This window comes from Mycetomoellerius zeteki, unplaced genomic scaffold (genome assembly GCF_001594055.1).
Source record: "Mycetomoellerius zeteki isolate Tzet28-1 unplaced genomic scaffold, Tzet1.0 scaffold12, whole genome shotgun sequence".
NCBI classification, from domain to species: domain Eukaryota; kingdom Metazoa; phylum Arthropoda; class Insecta; order Hymenoptera; family Formicidae; genus Mycetomoellerius; species Mycetomoellerius zeteki.
Genome location: NW_017256126.1, coordinates 480428 through 500519, shown reverse-complemented (window position 1 = coordinate 500519; position 20092 = coordinate 480428). Strand labels below are relative to the sequence as shown.

The following is a 20092-nucleotide window of genomic DNA, read 5'->3' as shown; positions in this document are numbered from 1 at the left end:
TAACTGTAATAAAAATTTAGGTAAATACAAATCTGAGAATAATTTTGTTGGGCTATCAAAATATTTATGTACGACACTCAAACATACGAGCAATATTGTAAAAAGTTTTGACCTTCTAACAACCAGCTTAAGCGTCTCACATATGTACCTAATTATTTTGATGATCTAACAAAATTATTTTGAGATCTGCATCTAGTTAAATTTTTAGATATTTCAGGAAAACCGTGTTTTCCGTGTATTAACGATCCCTGAGAAACTAGTGACTAGAACGCCTCAATCTATCCTTATTGTTCGCAACATGCGCCGCTTTACTAAAGCTTCCCTAAGTGTCCCTAAAATGCCCATCACACGTCCTTTCCAGCATACGCGTATCTCGTCATCTACGTCAATCGAATTCAAGTCACATGCATAGACATCGATTTAATGTACCGTAATTAATCCATAAACAGCACAGAGCGACGATGTCGCAGAGCGGAAAGAGAATTCATCAAAGTTCGTGTGACGAGCCTGCTGGAAAAGGGTTTGCTGAACCCTCCCTAGCAAGCGCTAGACCGATGCCAGGGTTTGTAATCCGTTAACTCGACTGTGTGTGCCACTGTGATTTAGAGGCACCTCGCGTGAACGTGTCGCGCGCGGATGCGGATCTGCTACGACAAACGAATGTTTTCCTGTTTATGTCGGTGAAGTCGTATTCCCGATGAATCGACTGCGGGACTCCGCTGCTCTTTTTCAGTCAGCCGCTTTTTCCAACGCTCTATAGTTGTCTAGTGTGCGATTCGTTCTACTTTCGTCGACGCTTTGATCGGATTTCCAAGCACGATTAACACCATAGCTGACTTTCCATTAAATATTCATTATTTTTTAGTGAAGATATATTCCAATTATGCCTTGATGTATGTGTCACATCTTAAAGCATTATAAAAGATATAAAAAGTTTCATACATCGTTCTATTATTACGTCTGAGTGTTTGTGAAAATAATAACACAATTCTCTTATAGATTTAAATTTTCTTAGGTTGGATTGTTCCATGTTTCGATAAACTTCAGTTCATTTATCTTATTCTTTTATTCTCTTACTTTTTTACTCTTTTGTTTGTCCATTAAATAAATTATTATACAGTTTATTCGAAGATGAAACGATCAGCTGTTATTTATTCAATTCTTTTACTTAATTTTTTTGTTTGTCTTTTATTGTAATAAATTTATAATTACTTAGGACGATAGATGGAATGCTAAAGATCTGGGTTCGATTCCCAGCCGAGGTAATATTTTTCGCATTAAATTGTTTACAGATTTTAATATGTTTTTCGGCATTACCAAAATCTTTTTAATAGTAAAATATCTATGAGCAACAAATTATTAAATTGCTAAACAATTTAATTTGTGATAATATTACAGTTCTGCCGGTATGACATTTCAAGATCGAAAAATCAATTCAGCGCGCATTTGATTTAGCAGAATTTGATATGTAAGTATTTAAATTCACACTGAATTATTTAAGCACCAAAGATCTAGATTCGACCGTTGGGCTCTATTTTTTATTAGTTATATATTCATATCCAATATATGAACGGTTCAACAAGATTCTTATTATTTATAATTATTTTCTATGTTGTTTCTGAAGTGTGAAACTTTTGTGTTACATTTAATAATTGTAATAATAATAATAATTGCTAATTCTGTTAATAATCAGTTGTACGATTAAAAAATTTCAATATTAAATGTTAATCGATCGCTCGTAACTAAGGGACTGAACACGCGGACTCTACGGGATATTATTAGCTATCTTTGATTAATTATGATTTAAAACCTATTGTAGCCTCGTCATTTTTGTATTAGGATTTTTTACTTTACTTTACCTCCAGAATATGCTATGAAAATGTTGTATGGTTTTGTACCCCCCCCCCCCTCCCTGTATAATTTATGGAACAATGAGATCATTTTCCTCTCCAGAAAGTGGGGGGAGAGGCAGGTGCACAGCGGTTTTATTGTTCCATCAAACTGTTCGGAAAGTATAATTAAACACATTGAATATAAAATTCCAAAAAGCGTAAAGTATGACGTTATTAGAAAATGCGAGAAAATGTTAATAACATAAAATATATATATAAATTATATACTATGAGAGAGAGAGAGAGAGAGAGAGAGAGATTCTGTACGACTGTTTGGTTGAGTTATTGGTATCCGTGATAATAACAAGTACAAATAGATAATTCAAGTACAAGTAGATAATTCAAAATGTATTATATGTACGTTTGTGCTTCACGTTTTTAATTTAAAACAAATATTTATGCTTTTACCTTCTGTTAATAGAAGTCTCTTCATGTAATCCATTCTATTTGTGTAGACCATTGCGCTTTGCTGAGACACTCATGCTTACGAATCAAATTCAACGAGGATTCTAAAGTGATTTAATATGATCAAATACACTCTAACAGAGTATATAATCGAGTTCACATTTTGGAATTTGACTAAATGAATCATTCAATTAAAAACAAGTATTGAAAGCTATATCGGGGTCACCATTTTCAAATCGGTGCAAGCGCATCGATCTATATCAGCGAACACCTGCAACCTACCACGAGTTTATAAAAAGCGTTCACAAGCGAAAGTCAAAGAGCCTAGAAGATGGGCGAAGAGGCGCTCGCGTGGAAACGAAAATTTAATATGAAAGCGTCTCGTCCAAGTGATTTTAATATCGCGCAGGCAGACAAGCGAATTCTTCTTCCGATAGTCAGCATACGCGTGTGCATGTTACGTGTGTGTATAGCTACGTTAGCTCGTCTATTCGGCTTTGTTAATAAAGTCAGTGGCATTAGAGAGTCCCCAACTTGTCCTGTCGCGCACACATCCATGTGCGCGTACACAGAGACGGACACAGACGCGAAAACTGAATCAGCCTGTCGGAGAAATCCAGGAATGTACCCGAAAGATTTGCTCCGCGAGATTGGCACGAGATAAAATAACATGAGGCGAGAGAGTGCAACAATGTTGCTTTACCCTGTTTAATTTAACGTGTAAATCTGCGGAAATAATATTGCAGCCGTGGAGCACGCGGCGCACCGTTCATCTCATTGTTATCGGAAGGTATTACGGTGTAATGCATGAAATTCGTTTTGTAGATGGAATTCGGTAGAACGGAAAATGTTTTCACGTAATTATAAATCGCTTATGCAATTATAATCATTTGCAACAAAAACAGGAAGTTCCTTCGGCAAAGTAGTACGGAAATGATTATCTTCCAAAAAGTCTTTCAAAATTATTAAGTTCATTTTTAATGATATTTTAATATATTTTTAATTAATTTCATTATATTCAAAGAATTACATTTAAAATATATAAGAATGAATAAATACACAAATGGTGAGGCACCAACAACACTGCTGTTATTAAACTTACTAGAACGGTTCAAATTGTACACTGAAAAAAATGCATGTAATTTTACATGGAAATTACATGTTTATGACTGGAAAATTATCTAAATTACTTAAATATGATTGGAAATTTACTGCAAATTGTAAATTTCCAATCATATTTAGATAATTTTTAAGTCACGAACGTGTAATTTCCATGTAAAATTACATACATTTTTCTCAGTGTAGAATGACTGACAAAATATGACAGAATAATACGTAACAGAATTTACATTTCAAGCATTAAAACACATAAAATGAAACGATATAGTATTCATAATTAAGAATGTAAAGAAAATATTTAATGCAATTAACAATGGTTTGATGATATGAAATTGCCATACTGCAAAAGAAAGATAAGGAAGAGGAAGATCGGATGAAAGAAAGTAACGTATTAAAATATTTGATGGCAATGTAGGAGAATATAACTCTATATATATATATACTGAAGAAGATACTAAATTTTAATAAAAATTTGTTTTAATAGTTCTAAATAAATATTTACTAAATGTGAACATATAATATTTATTTCATACAAAAATCATTAATTTGACTTAACTATCATTTCTTTATTGAGTAAATATTTATTCATTGTAAATAAATGTTTATTTAGTACTATTTAAAGAAATATCATTAGGATTTAGTAAATTTTTTCAATATATTATAATCCTAAAAACACACTTAGCGCTTTATGTAATACAGAATTTAAAAAAATCTTCTTAATTGTTACTAGAATATTACTGTATTTTATCTTACTTTCTTTCAGTATTTTCTTTCCAAGTGAAGTATATTTTCTCAGTATTATCTTTCCACGTGACAAGGTTTCCGACGCTAACGGAGACACTTTTCGCAAGTCACACATAGTGTCGTTCACGAACTAGACGCGTGAAATGTCAGGGTCCGTGCAAATTTTCGGATGCAATTCGAAACGCTCCGCGGTGACTTCTAATTAGCGTGGCTCGCTCATCTGGCAGAATGCGACGGCCGAATTTCGGCCTGAGCATGCAGTCGACGGACTAGAGCCGGACGAAGAAGGAGGCTAAACCGCAATCCGCCCAGGAGTGGCGGTGAATCATTCTATGAACATAAATTAGCGCCCCGTCGCAACGCCGGTTAATTAATTAAGGTAAATTGTCCTAAGCGTAAGTAACTGCCGGCGCTTGGACTACTCTTCACTCGTTCTCTCCTCTTGGACGACGTACCTCACCATGATCCTCTTTATGGGTAACCACGCGATGCATTTCCGGCATGGGGGACTGAAGAGTGGCAGACAGTTTTGTTTTCGGTTGTCTCAACGTGACTTGACTGCGTTTCGCAACGCTTGGCAGCCCGACTGCTCAATAGCTCGAGTCTACCGGGAACAGCGGTCACCAAACTTTCTTAAGTTACTCGTCTTTTTTGAGATCATACATCTCGCGGTACCGCAAATTTTAGCAAAGCATAGAATCGAATTACTTCTCCATTTCGCGATGATAATATAACTTTACGCTCCAAATATTACCTTTATACTATATATAATATAATAATATATATGTATAATGCGTTAATTGACTCCGTTATTATTGACACTGCATTAGCTACTAGAACAAGTAATACAATAAATAATGATATGATTAAAATAAAGAAAAATCAATATTCTTATTTAAATTAATGTTGCATTCAACTATATCTGCAAATTTGCCGCGAGCAAGAGTAAATCGAGTTGCAGCTCGCTCTATTGATAGACACGCGGTTCGTTTCCGCCAGACAGAGGAGCATAGTTTGTTTTTGGTTCTCCCTTACGGCGATACGTAGTCGGTATTGTCTCGGGAAAAATCGAGCAATACAATCGAGTTTTCTACCACGCGTTACAGTAAATGTAAAACAGCTTTCTCTTTTTTATGGCTCTTGTTCTATTATTCTAGGCAACTCTATATATTTGCACAATCGTCTAATAAACTATATTACTCACAAATTGTCTAAAGCTTTCATCCACATAATTAAAAAATTGTATCGATAAGTCGGTATTCTAGTCATACATATATTTATAAATAGTTATGTTAATGGTGTACTATTTTATAGAAAAAATAAAACGTATTCAAATATTCATTTTTATTGAATTACCGTTTATCGTAATATATGTAATAGAAAGAAAAGATGGAAAAGTTTAGAGCATAAATTGTATGGTTTTAATTGGCAAATGTCAATTAAACATTATCTCGGGTCCGTGTTCTCTCCGCTGCGTGAGAATCAACACGGGACTCAAATGTTTAGACCGCTAAAACCAGATGTTTAGTTTGCAGGGAACTTCAAATGTGGCACTCGGTTCAAGAAACCAATTAATGCGCCGCTCGTGTTCCCCTGGAGGTAAGTAAACTTTGCCAGAAAGTACTTGACCAAGACCATCTTCCTTGTTTCAGCACAATGCCTCACATCTCAGAATTTAAACAATTATAAAATATTCCGTTTAACTTCAATTAAAATTTGTATTATATTAATAATTTAGAAAAGAAAAAAGACGCAGAAAGAATACAATTTCTCTCTTAAAAGCAGAACTTGATGCTACATGTTCCTAGCAGCCTCACTTTAGCATAAAACTGTTTGCTTTAGTGTAAAATTGTTATAAACATTTTAAAGAATCTTGCATATTATATACTTTTATATAACTTGAGAACTAGTTTACTCAAGCTTTAATAAATAAAATAAATAAAATAAAATTATAAATCACGCGTATTAAAGAAGATTGAATAAAATGCCACGTGAAGACATGGATTATCACTGTTTCCTTTAATGCCATTTTATATGGTCGCGTACATTTAAAAACGGTATGTGTTGGCATATGTATAGACATGTTTCCATAGTGATCGTCATAAAGTGCATTATAAAAAAACGATGGTGTCACATTCTTCAATATTTTAGTTACTTGTGCGTCGTTATCTTGGATACAAAAATAATATCGTGTCACTTGGTAAGAGTTTTTCACAACAAATTGAGATCTCACGTTATATAGTTAAAAATTAAATAAAAATAACTGTTCAGGATTTATCACACGTACAGTTCCTGCAAAGAAAATTAAATTTGGAAATGTGTTTAATACTTACACTAAATACTACACTTCAAATAAATTATATACATATGAAAGTTGTGTGAATAAGATTACATTTTTATTTAATAACACATTTTTGTCGTTTATTTATTATATTTGTTATTATTTTTATTGTTAAAAATTAAAATTTTTTAAATAATAATAACAAAAATTTTAAATTCTTTTTATAAGTCCTTTAAATATTTAAAGTAATTTATGGAAAGTTTCATTGCAATTCACTAATTACAAAGATATAGAACAAATAAATATTTTATTTATTTATTGGGCAACTAGTTCATCACAATGTAATTCTATATATAAATAGTCTTGAATACTTTATATATTAATGAATTGAAATTTTTGTCATTTGCTTTATACCTAATACATTTCCATACATTCTTATTATGGTATGGTATGGTATGGTATATTTATTGCTTCCCCTTAGGGTCACATACACATGAACAAACTTATACATTCTTATTATATGTATATATATAGAGCATAGTTAAAAAAATACTACTATTTATTAAAATAATTTATGATCTAGGTAGTAAACCGTTATCAAATTTGTCACATTATTTTTAAATGTGATTTAAAATAATCTGTAATTTTTTCATAATTTTGTTACCATTTTGAAAATATGTATAAAACATCTTTAAGTCTCTTTACAATTTAAGTTGTTTTTGCAAAAATTTTGCATAAAGAAAAAGATAGAAAAAGGGAGAAGAAGGTTTCATAAAATTTTTAATTTTTCATTACAAACCCACATTTTTGCATATAGGATTAAGTTGTTGAATGTATACCGCTTCAATCATATCACATATTTGACTATACGGGAATCAAATAAGTAGAAACGAAGTTATATGACTTAACTATTAGGAAAATTCAAATGTATTTACATAATAAAAGATAACATACTTCGTTTTGACCTTTCCAAGGTGCGTTCGGAAATATCACCCGAGTGCCTCCGTGTATCATTTTATTCTTGTTGTTCACTCAATGTTAAATAAGAATAAGATGATACGAGGGCACTCGGGTGATATTTCCTAACGCAACCCAAGTAGGTTCTCTGTATGTCATCTTCAACTTAATCAATATGTACCTATACGTACGTATTTAGTCATACACATACCGTGAGGATATAATGGCAACTCCAGAAGAATCAAGCAATTGGATATGGAAACATTTTAATATAAAGTGCAAATTGTGTAGTCGAACTTATACAATTCCTATTTTTAGAAGAACAATAATGAGAATGGAAGGACATTTATACAATTGACATAAAATATAATGAAAGAAATCGTTTAAAATGGGAAACCGACAACAACTTGGCGATATTTCGACAAAATAGACCTATACAAAGAAAAATGTAAATTTTGTGTTTTTTGAATCATGTATAAAAGCATCTCTTTTAAAGTATCATCTAAATATATGTCATAGTCAGAAAATACTAGCTGCGCTACGAAAAGAAATAATTACGAAATCACTATCGCAACATTTCAAAATCCATAAAAAAAGTAACTAAAGCAAGATGCAAACATTGCAAATCTGATATTGATATATTTATTACGGAATAGATATTTTAAGGTCTCACTTGGTTCATTGTCGCATTTTTAATAGAAGAAGTAAACACGCAAAATCTCAAAAAGATACCAAAGATAATAATGTGGATAGAATGATACAACAATCCGTAGCTAAAGAAAATGTGAGTACAAGTTCTTATTGTAATAGTACATATTGGCAAACTGGACATTAAAATAGTCAATAGAGGTAAATGCTACAAATACGAATGTGTTTTATTTTTTTTTTTCAAGTTATTAACGTATTCAGATAACGAACAATTAACATAAAAAGATTGAACATTTAATATTTAAATATAATAGTTATATGAATTTGAATCAGATAAGTTATTTATATATAGTATATTCTTTTAATGTCATTATTAATATCGTTAAGTTTAGATTTCGATATTTAAAAAAATGTATATCAAGATTTGCAAATAATAACGAGAACAGATTAATGCAATAGTTTTTACAAGGGAGAGCCACACTAAGTATTTGTAATATGTAAAGTTTCAGTCAAAGTTTCAGTAAAATCAGAATTTAACATTTTGTATGGTTCCCTTGTTAGGAACCATATCCTTTTCTTCCCTGAAGAAGCGGATATCAATTCCTCTATTATAACAAAATTATAACAGAACATATTGGCAAATTACAGGAAATAAAGAATGTCAACAGAAGTAAATGTTACACATACTTATGTGTGTTATCTTTTCGAGTTATTAACGTTTTATTAAGTACATTTAACATAATAAATTTGTATATTTTAGTTTTAAAAAACAAATTATTTAAAGTTAAATATTTAATTCATGTATCCATATATTATTAATGTTACCGTTATTCAATATAATACATAAATGATATTATATAAACAAATCTATCTTAAATTTTCAAGGTAACAACATAGACCCAATAAGGCAACGACTTTTTATTAAAGAAAATGCGACTATAGTTTCTTACTACGATGATACCGTTTGGTAAACTCTTTGAAATCAAAAAGATCAAAAGAGAGAGGTAAATATTGCAAATATTTATACATATTATTTTGTTTAGTAACTACTATATTCTATTACCTATAATTAACGTAACAAAATTGAATATTTGATATTTGAAAATATAGATAGTATCTATAAGTTAGATTCATATATTTTACTTATGTATATTATATATACTCCTAATGTTATTTTTAATCAAGTTAAATTATATTATACACATATATATATATACATATATATAAATCGATATCTAAGGTTCAATAATCAGATATACATATCAGCAATATGATATTGTTCTTCTAATTACACACAATGATACCTTTTCAATTTTATAATTATTGTTTTTGTTCTTATAGATATACGAGGTGTGATCAAAAAGTAAGGTGACTTTTTGAATTTCGCGCGCTCTGTACACTCTAATTAAAAAAATTTTTTTTTGTTGTGTTGGTACACTCGTCACGATCATATGTTCACAGTTTTGACTATATAGCATGTTTTGTTTTTATGTGAGAGGCATAAAGGTTAGACTCGTGTTTGCGTGCTCGGCGATTTTTTGCTTTTGAAAATAATGGAGCAGAGAGTTTGTATTAATTTTTGTGTAAAAAATGGTATTAAGTGTTCAAAAACTCTTGAAATGTTGACAGTGGCGTACGGTGAGTCAACTTTGAGCAAAAAAAATGTTTATAAATGGTATAAGTTATTCCAAGAGGGCCGAGAAAATGTTAACGATGAACCTCGCTCTGGACGCCCCAGCACGTCAAAAACCGACGAAAATGTTCAGGAAGTGAAAGAAATTGTGTTGAAAAATCGTCGAATCACGATTAGAGAAATAGTTGATGATCTTAACATATCGTTTGGCTCATGCCAATCAATTTTAACGGATGTTTTGGGTATGACACGTGTGTCAGCGAAATGCACCTGCGCACACGTCGTTACTAGTGAGTAGTTTTTTGGCCAAAAACAATACTATCATCATGCCTCAGCCACCGTATTCACCAGACTTGGCCCCCTGTGACTTTTTCCTCTTCCCAAAATTGAAAAGGCCCATGAAAGGACGAAGATTTGCGACGATTGAGGAGATTAAGGCTGCATCGCTGGAGGAGCTCAAGGCAATACCCAAAAGTGCATTTCAGAAGTGTTTTGACGACTGGAAAAAGCGCTGGCACAAGTGCATTGTATCAGAGGGGGATTATTTTGAAGGGGATAACATAATTTTGGATGAATAAATGAATATTTTTTTATAAAAATGAAAAGTCACCTTACTTTTTGATCACACCTCGTATATTCCATTATAATAGCCAATAAAAATTTGGATCTCGTAAGAAAATTTTGAGGTTACAATAAAAATTTCGATTCCATGACAAAATTTTGAAATTAATGCATATATATATATATAAAACATCAGAAAGCAGTAGTTTTGACTTTCATATTGAGATATATACATAAATAGACACGCTTAATAAGTAATTACCAAGTAATTAACTGGCTTTGAACTTTAACGTATAGCAATTTTACGATTAAATTATCACCTTACTTGTGAACATATGTATATATACATATATATATGTATGTATTTATGTATACATATATATATTACACTACTTGCTTCATTAAATTACTTATTAGTTAGTTTAATATGACTAACTATTTAAATTTTTTTATATCGATATAATAATTTATTTGTATTTTCTATATAAAGACTTACATATGTAAATGTATCAACCATAATTTATGTAAGAATTATGAAATATATCTGGATACTTATAAATAATATCGTTATTTAAAATGGTTATTGTCTATACTTATTGTCAAATTCAGGATCAAATTTGAAGAATTCGGATATCAGTATTCTAACATTAATATCCGGATTATATTTAAAATTCTAATCTGTATGTAATACTAATTTTACTTAAAATTAATTATTATATAAAATTAATTACCGAGTTTTTAGTAATGATTTTTACCTTTAAGTATGCTAAAATTGATTACGACTAATTATTCAAAATTATAATTAAAACATGCTTATTATATTCGTAGTAATTTCAATATTGATATAATGTAAGTAGATCGTAACATAATTATTAAGAGAAGACACATTTTTATTAAAAAGACGATATTTTGAAAACTTTTCGTTTATTTAATTTGTAATTAATCTATGATGTATGTACTTGTATAATATAGCAACTTATAATATAATACACTTTATTTATTTTGCTTTTTCTTTTTTTATCAATATGTTTATTAGCATTAAACGTTTTCGAAAAATCTAATCTTTCTTAGTATAACTATTTTATGAAGATTACGAGAAATATTAATATTTGGATTGGTTTTTGTATTTTCTATCGCACTATCATTTACATTTTTTACTTGACTTCGAGTAACACAATTCACAAATATTAATGAATAAAAAACAATTAATAAATATTTAATAAAAATATTAAATAATATTTTTCGTTTTTGTTGCTGTGGAAATAAAAAGTCGATAATATTAAATAAAAAACTTATTTACAGTTAATAATAATTAATAAAATAAATCAACATTAATTTAACGTGCTATTATAATTAAAAATATATTAATTATGGCAAATAATAATATAATAAAATAACTTGTAGTAATTACAATAGTATTTAATAATATTATTCTATAGACTTCTTAATCTTCTTTTTTTTTGTATCATTACCATAAAAATTCATATAAATTTTATATGGTGGGGTTATTAAGTTCTTTTTTCTCCATGAAACGCATTATAGATAAGCTTCAGAGAAATTTCATACATCTGCTGCAACAGATCCAACTAAATAACAAAGTCGAAAATGAAAACGTCTTGATACTAAATATGCATACCAAATCTAAGTAAAAAATAAAAATCTTATCAAATTAAGAACTCTACTGCAAACGCCAAAACTTTATGAAATTGATAAACAATTACCTGCCTTTAAATATAAGGAGCTTCATATAATGCTTATCGCTATGTAATATTACACATGTGCTCGTCAACGAACATTCTCTGCGTTCTATAATTAAAAAAAACCGTAAATATCGCAACAATCATGTACAAATCGTTGCAAAAGGTATAATGAAAAAGTGGTGAAAAGTCTCTTACTATTGCAAGAACATCATTAAAAATATCAAAATATAATTTTACAATCTGTCAAAATTAGCATTTTAAACTCCTTGAAATAGATTTCTGACCTTACTAAAGTCTTATTATATTCATATGCATGTAATAAGGCCCAATGTCAGAGTTTAATAAAATTTTTTTTTTCGCGTTCATTTATACATATTATATAAATGAATATAATATATTCTATATAAATAATATATTTTATTTTTAGGAGTGAATGAAATGAAGATTTAATTCTCACTTAGTTTATTTCAATATCCTCATAAATAAAATTAAAAAAAAATAAAATAAATTAGGTGGGCCTTATTCGGCTCAGGTACCTTACTTACTAACTCGTAAAAATGATTAATTAATTATCGTCGTGCATACTCATTACCACATGAGATCAGACATTACTTTGCAAAACATGATCCTATTTGCAATATCATGAAATGGTATTAAAACATGATCCTATTTGCAATATCATGAAATGGTATAAGACACGATATTAATATCATATATCTTAATAATACATACTTCTTAATAATATAAACTTTTAATAATGTATACTTTTTAATCATACTTTCTTCTCTTTATATAAGAAAAAGTGTTCTATCAAAACAAAGTATTAGTTTATATTCCTACTTTAGAATAAGTAAAGACATATGTTATACAATAAGCCCTGTGTTCTTTGTCACTGCACTTGATGCACTAAAATTTTCTTTCTCACTTTCGTCAGATTTCAAATATATATATCTATTTCATTTTATAACAAGTGTTCAATTATAAAGAACAAATCTAATATAAATTGTCGATCGTGTCGCAACATTTAATGAATTGTTTCTAGTTACAAATTGTAAGAATTTATTAATCGCGCGGATTGATACACGTTGCTTATTATTAATACGTACAAGAAGTGATCAAATTCTGTCACTTTTGCAATCACGTTTCGAGGATTAATAACTTGATGACACACTGAACTATTCTCGATGCTTCCTTTTAGTTAGATTATCGAAATACGAATGATAACGCGGAGTCATCATGTAAAGAATAGTGTTGCAACTGTTGTAATGCGCAAAAACAAACATCAAGGCTACGTGCCAGCAAATGTTAAATAGCATGTTTTCATTTATATTTCGAGACTCGATATAAGAAGCAGTAAGAATCACTCTGCATATTGTTGCATTATTCTTTGAAATGCGATTAATCATTTCATATAAAAAATTAGTGACTGTCAGTTTGTGTAATTAATTAACTCTTATAATTAATAACGTCTATTCATTAAAGCAGATCATTACTCATTATTACTCATTAGAAGTACCAAAACATTAGATTATAAAATACTATAATTTTGTTACTTATAGTTAGTTAGACTAACTAGATCCAGTTTAAAATTCGATTAATTCTATTTATACGACGAAATGTTTTGGAGTAAAAATATTGCTACTTGAATTCTATTTAATTAATAAAAGAATTTGCTTCTATACATATATCTAATTGATATATATTTTTATGTTACAGCTTAACTTATTATATGTGAATTATTTAATTTTTTCACAATTTAAATTGAAATTAATGTATTTAAAAATTATTAGATATATTATATGGAAAATAAAACTTCACAAAAAATATGTTTGGCACGAGACGCTACCGCGTCTCTTGATTTGGAATTCAAAGAATTTTTCAGCAGAAGTGCTATTATAAATGCTGGTCTACGACTATCACATTTTACTTTTAAAAGCAAGTAAGCGAAATTTATTTTCCTCCTTTCATTCAAATGAAATGTCAAATCCTTGACGAAGCGAGGAAATACAATGGCAGAGATTTGAGGGAAAATAGAACGAGAGGTATATCTAGAAAGGAACACATGGAGTCGAGACACGAAGTGCCAGCAAGCGTTACTTGCGAATTTAATTCTAGCTTTACAAATCCTGAGCATGCTGTAGACAATTACGAGATAATTGTTAATACGACTTGCAATTTGCACTACGGCCAGTGCCGCGCCTCGTTTAAACTCTCGTGTGCTTAATTAGTTCCTATTTTGTCTGTGAAACGTTACGAGTTGCATATCTCGACGCATAGAGCTGCACCTCGCGTTCGAGTACGTCTGAGGACGTCCTTTAGTACTGCCTTCACATTTTACAAGGGTCGTTTCTCTCAATTTATATTTCTAGTCATGCCTTTCTGACATCAAAACAACAGAGTGGAGTTTGTGCTCTTTCATAATTTATATTTTATAACAAACTTTAAAACGATCACGAGGGAAAGTACAAAAATTAAATTGACTGTTAAATGTTTTATCATAAACGAAAGAGCGAAAGTATTTAATCGCATTACATATTTTACGTAAAAAGTTATTTTTGATAATTCTTCTCAATTTCGGTAATATAACTAAAACTTAATTTTATAATTGAAACATCTATATAAATAATTAAAAATCAGTATTAACATCATTTTTATATGGCTTAACATCATTTTTATATAATTGAAACATAAATTTAAAAAAAATTATATAACGTGTAAGAGTTAAGAAATTATATTATTTCATGATACATTTACCTTTATTATAATATCATTGTGACCGAAGAGATTTCTATATATAGCTTGCTTCGGTTTCTGTGATGCCTATTTTTAAATAAGATCAACGCTCGAATTGTCGGGAGCTCTAAATGTATGTTTGCGGTAGTTAACCTCATATATACACGTATATCAACTTTTTTGTAACTAAATTGTTTGCAATTATAATACATTATCCCGTAATTAAATAATTCAAATTTAAAGTATAAAAAATAGTACCCCATGTAACATTATAAAAACCGTAAGTACAATTGCACCAATAATTTCAACGCGGAAGTTACAATGTTAATACAAAACTAATTTTAATTAAATAAAAATGAAATTATTGGTGCAATTGTACTTACGGTTTTTATAATGTTACATGGGGTACTATTTTTTATACTTTAAATTTGAATTATTTAATTACGGGATAATGTATTATAATTGCAAACAAATGATCTATTTATACTTATAAATATACTCACTAGACGAAATATTATCAACATTACATATTATTATGTCACATATTATTGTAAAGTAACAAATTGTTGTTAAGTAGAGAATGATGTATGTGATTTTTATAAACCTAAAGTTCTACAGGATGCTTCTTCATATAACACAGTGTTATTGCTTATTTCGTTCCGTCACAGTGACTTTCTCATTATAAAGTTGAAGTACGGTAGACATCGCGAACGACATTAAACTAATCTTTAAAAGATGGAGACGACAGCGCCCTAGGCGGGCGGCAAAGATTTGTGGGGAAAGTTTTGCAAAATTGAGACCACGCGAGGCTTGATGAGCGCCATGATTTATGCTCTTCATTTCTCAGGTGAGACCGCGAGACCTTATATTAAAGAACGACTGCAGAAAAGTTTCACTCCCGCGCTCTGCATCCGCGCGCAGAAATCATATTGTCGTTACGCCTGGCGTTGTTGACGACGGTACGTGATAGCGCGATTTGTGAGTTACCCTCTAACGAGAAGCGATAGATTTTTTTGCGATAAGTGAAACGAAATTTACATAACATTTGCTGAATTTTTTATCAAAGATTTAGTTAGTAATTTATATCTTGAAATAAATAAAATTCACGTTATTTATTAATTTTAATGATGAATATGTATTACATATTGTAATTTTATTTTCATAGAAACGTTATAAAAAATAAAATTTATCTGTAATCGAATGATATAAAAAATAAGAGTTACCAAAAAATATAAAAAATAAGTTATCATTCGTTAGAGAAATCTGCATATGTGATATATTGTGTATTAAAAATTAATCCTAATATCTCTCTAAATGTAGGTCGAACAAAGATATTTTTGTAAGCGACATACAACTACATATTTGTAATTACAATTTATTATAATTTATGATTTGCATATCGTTCTCTTGCTTTAGAAGTAATAACTGAAAAAATGTAATCTTCAGTTATAATTATATTATTGATTATAAATGAATTAAGTAAACATTACTCTATGAATCATTGAAAGTAAACTAATTTAACTTCTCAGTCCGTTCTCCAAATAACGCTTGGTCATTTTTAAGGTTTCCAAAAAGATCATATCTTCTACAAAAGTGACACATTTTGAATTGTCATTTTTGTAAATAAAAAAGAAAATCTTCTACAGAGAACATTTAAATTTAAGACAGTTTCGATGATCAAAATTTGAAGAAGAAATTGTTTTATTTTGAATTTAATTATTTTAGCTGATCAAAATAAATATAATCTGTTGATTATATTTCGAATAATATCACTTTTGATATTAAAGATATCAAAATTGTGACAATTCAAAAAGGATGGTTTTTAAGGTTGTAAAATAAAAATGACATTTGATTTGTTTCTACAAATATTCTTTTTGCCGATATTGTTTAATTAAACAATAATTTTTCTAAAAAATTCAATTTCTTAGTTGCGTTACTCTTGAAGTAAGGGAACAATATTAATTTTTATACAATGTATTAGGTCTTTCTTAAATTATAAATATAAAAGTAAGAAAATGGCCCAATAATTTCAAATCAATAATAATAAAATCGAAGGGTTACGAACCACAAATTTAAACTTTAATATTCAACGAAAAATACAAACATGTTTCGACACCGATCTGATCATTATCAATGTAATAAATATAAATATAAAAACAAATTTTAAACGAATAATATACTTTGACGGTTATAAAAATAGAAATGATTGGAAATGCTGTCTATTCGTCGATGATACATAGTATTCAAGTATCCTGTTTCATGTGCAACGTTAATATTAATATTAGTCATGTGCGGAATTTTCTGTTTAATTCATGTCTGTGTGATGGGAATCAATTCTAAAAGTAAGTCAAAATTGAGCTGTACCTTTCTTTCTTAAATAATCCATATCTGTGATTTCTTGGACGAAGACAGGAACTTCCATTATACATATCTATATCATAAAGATCGAACAGATAACCTTGATTATACGAAAAAAAAAGAAAATCATCGATACTCACCGGTGAAAATAGCGCCGGGCAGCAATGCACAGATGCTCAAGTACACCAACAATACTCCTCGAGCTTGACGCACCTTCTGGCAGCAATCCAGCTTTTTCCCGCTCGGTAGGCCACCACCGATTCTTCTTGGCCCCCTCATCGTACCGCATAGTTTTCGTTCCGACCACGTAAACCACGCGCGTTACACCCGGATTAGAGCGCGAGAAGTTTAATAATGCCTCACGTGCTTCCTTCCTTCCTTCCTTCCTTCCACTTTCGGTTCTCGCACACGTGACGCGAGATTTCGTAACGATCTTAACGCGCGTGCCACGGATGCGAACTACATTCATTAATAGAATGCGATTGCATCGGGCGCGGCGAGTTGCATTGTGCGCGAGGCCGACTTGCGGACGACATACGTTGAAACGGCTCTCTTTTTCACAATAAGAGGTTGTTTTATCGTAGCATTTTTTTATTTCCTGTTATACGGGGAGATTTCATGCCTAAACGAATCCAATGAAATTTTGGCGATTGAAGTTGTACCACCAAATACTAGTTTGCATACGAAAGTTATTTCTTCCTTGTGGCAACATTCTGTATTGTGATATTGAAGACGCGATTAGAATAAGTAATTAAAAGTAATTATAGAAATAATTCTAATTGGTCATATCAAACATTTGCTCTGTTCAACGCTGTATTTATTTTGCAATATGGAAGTCATTTTGTTTACGTATTTTTAAGCAATTATCTCATTAGTACCTTTCTTTCATTTAACTCACGTAAGTCTTTTAAATTGTAATTAAAAATTGTCTTTTAAATTAGTACTTTTAAATTAGTATAAAAGTGTATAATCAAATAAATAATTGAGTCTTTTTATTAATGTTATTGAAATTTTGGGGACTTACGGATAAATTTACCTAGGGATGCACTTTAAAATAAACGTTTTAATTTTCTGCTAACAAAATCTTGCATTTTCAACATAAATATAAATATAAATATATTATAAAGTTTTCAGATATATTATCTTTTCTAGCATAACAACTTAGACAATTGCACGTACCTATCTTTAATTTCATTCGCAGTTAAGATCAACCAGTTTAAAATTTGTAATTAGAGATATTTTTATTAACAACATGAAAGATCAGCCTTCTGAATAAATATTAACTTCTGCATTATAACAACTTAACAAACTGAAATTAATGGATAATATATGAAAAAACTTTGCGTAGCGCGCATTCGAAATATAATGTGAATTAAAGTAGAACTCGAAAACGCAACCGTTATCTCCGAGATTATCTCTTCGCGAAAGATCGAAATTTGTCGGTGTGGCGCGATGGAGAGACGAGATGCGTGGAATGTGGCACAAGTTGCCGTACACTTTTCGCCGCGATAACTAATTAACGAACTTCCGTCTCGCTATAGTACCTGGAACCGCATCATTAATGCTAAATTTAACGCGCTGTCACTCAGCCAGCGCGGTAAGACCTGGCAGCATGATAAATGGCATCCGTTTATGCGATTTCAGCATGCCCCTGGCATTTGATACTAAGATTCGGATACGATGTATTATATGCGCGTTCATGCGAATGCATTACGTTTGTCATAAATTTTGGCAGTTAATTTTCGCGATTATTCGCGTTCCGCGCAATAAAATGGATCAGCACGGAGTTAAATGGCGGAGAAACGATCATCTTAATTTCTGCACTGTGCCATCATTACGAATGGATAGCAGTAATTTATAGCGCTTAGCGAAGTAATTTTGCAATTATTCTGTTTATAATTATGTAGATAACGAAGACAAAGGATCTATGGAATTTCTAAAGAAGCATTAAACTTATTCTTCAAGAAAATTAGGTGTATCTGAATAAAATCAGAAATTTTTAAAAACTACAAATTCCATTCGCGTTTCAACTCATAATAAATGCTCTTTTAAATGACTAAATTAATGAATGATGAAAATTAATCGAAGAGATGAGAGAAAGGAAGAGCAATTTTTGTTTTATTAAGAAGTGTCTTCACGCGATTTATATTCTTTACCATAGGAGGACATTTTCAATTTGTAAGAAGAATTGACTAAGTTTAACTTAGATTAAATGAATAAATCAGCTCAATGCTGACGGCTTTTATTTCTAATAAAGATAATAAATTTTTTTATTACACAATATTTATAACATGGCTTTGTATATTAGCCGAGATGAGTAATATTACTTAATTTTTATAATCCCATAATTTCTTCTCTCCTTTCTCTTCCATCCATCTTCTTTTTGTTTCTCCCTCTTTTCCTTTGATCCATAATAATTTTTTATGTAAATAATTAATTTATATATCAGTGTAATGAAAATAATATTATGTTCAAAACTCATCGTTCAGTGGGAAACGAAACACTTAAATAGAAAATAATGTAATAAACAAACAGTATACGCTTAAATATTCGTTTATTCATTGAACAATATCGATTTTATGAAAAGTAATACACTCAATCTTTTTATAATCGATAATGTCAAGCGTTAAGTAAAATCGAGCAATCCCATAACGATCATAATAATTCCAACGTGATACGTGAACGGTAATGAATTCACATAAGCATTAAAATTTTGTTCAGTTTTAATTAAAATGTTTAGCTATTTCGGTATTCAGTAACGACGCCGCTGAATTTTATCAGCATGTAGGTTAATTGGGGGCAGATGGATCGTGGAAGCAGCGTGTTTCCACCTCTATCTTTCAAAACAACCTCGTTAATTTCCATCTAAAAGTCTCGATTTTCCGGTAATGAACATATTTCTGATTAAAGACATTGGTTTTTGGCACAAAAAGCAACGAAGTTACACGCGATACGAGATTAAACTGATCACAAATTAAATCATAGTCAGATAATGACGACATTCCGCTATTAATTAATTCGTTGGTGGGCTTTGTACCGGCACGTTGTTGTCATTATTATG

The 20092-nt window shown here is 30.2% G+C and overlaps 1 protein-coding gene across 1 annotated transcript in view; it reads right to left on the bottom strand.

The window, feature by feature from the left end:
* Positions 1 to 17412, bottom strand: part of LOC108731081 (hemicentin-1) — a 121485-nt gene extending 104073 nt beyond the window's left edge. The window contains exon 1 of the mRNA XM_018461168.1: positions 17172 to 17412. Coding sequence (XP_018316670.1) covers positions 17172 to 17310 — 139 coding nt within the window. The 5' untranslated portion in view covers positions 17311 to 17412. The remainder of the gene's footprint in view (positions 1 to 17171) is intronic.
* Positions 17413 to 20092: the final 2680 nt, after the last annotated feature.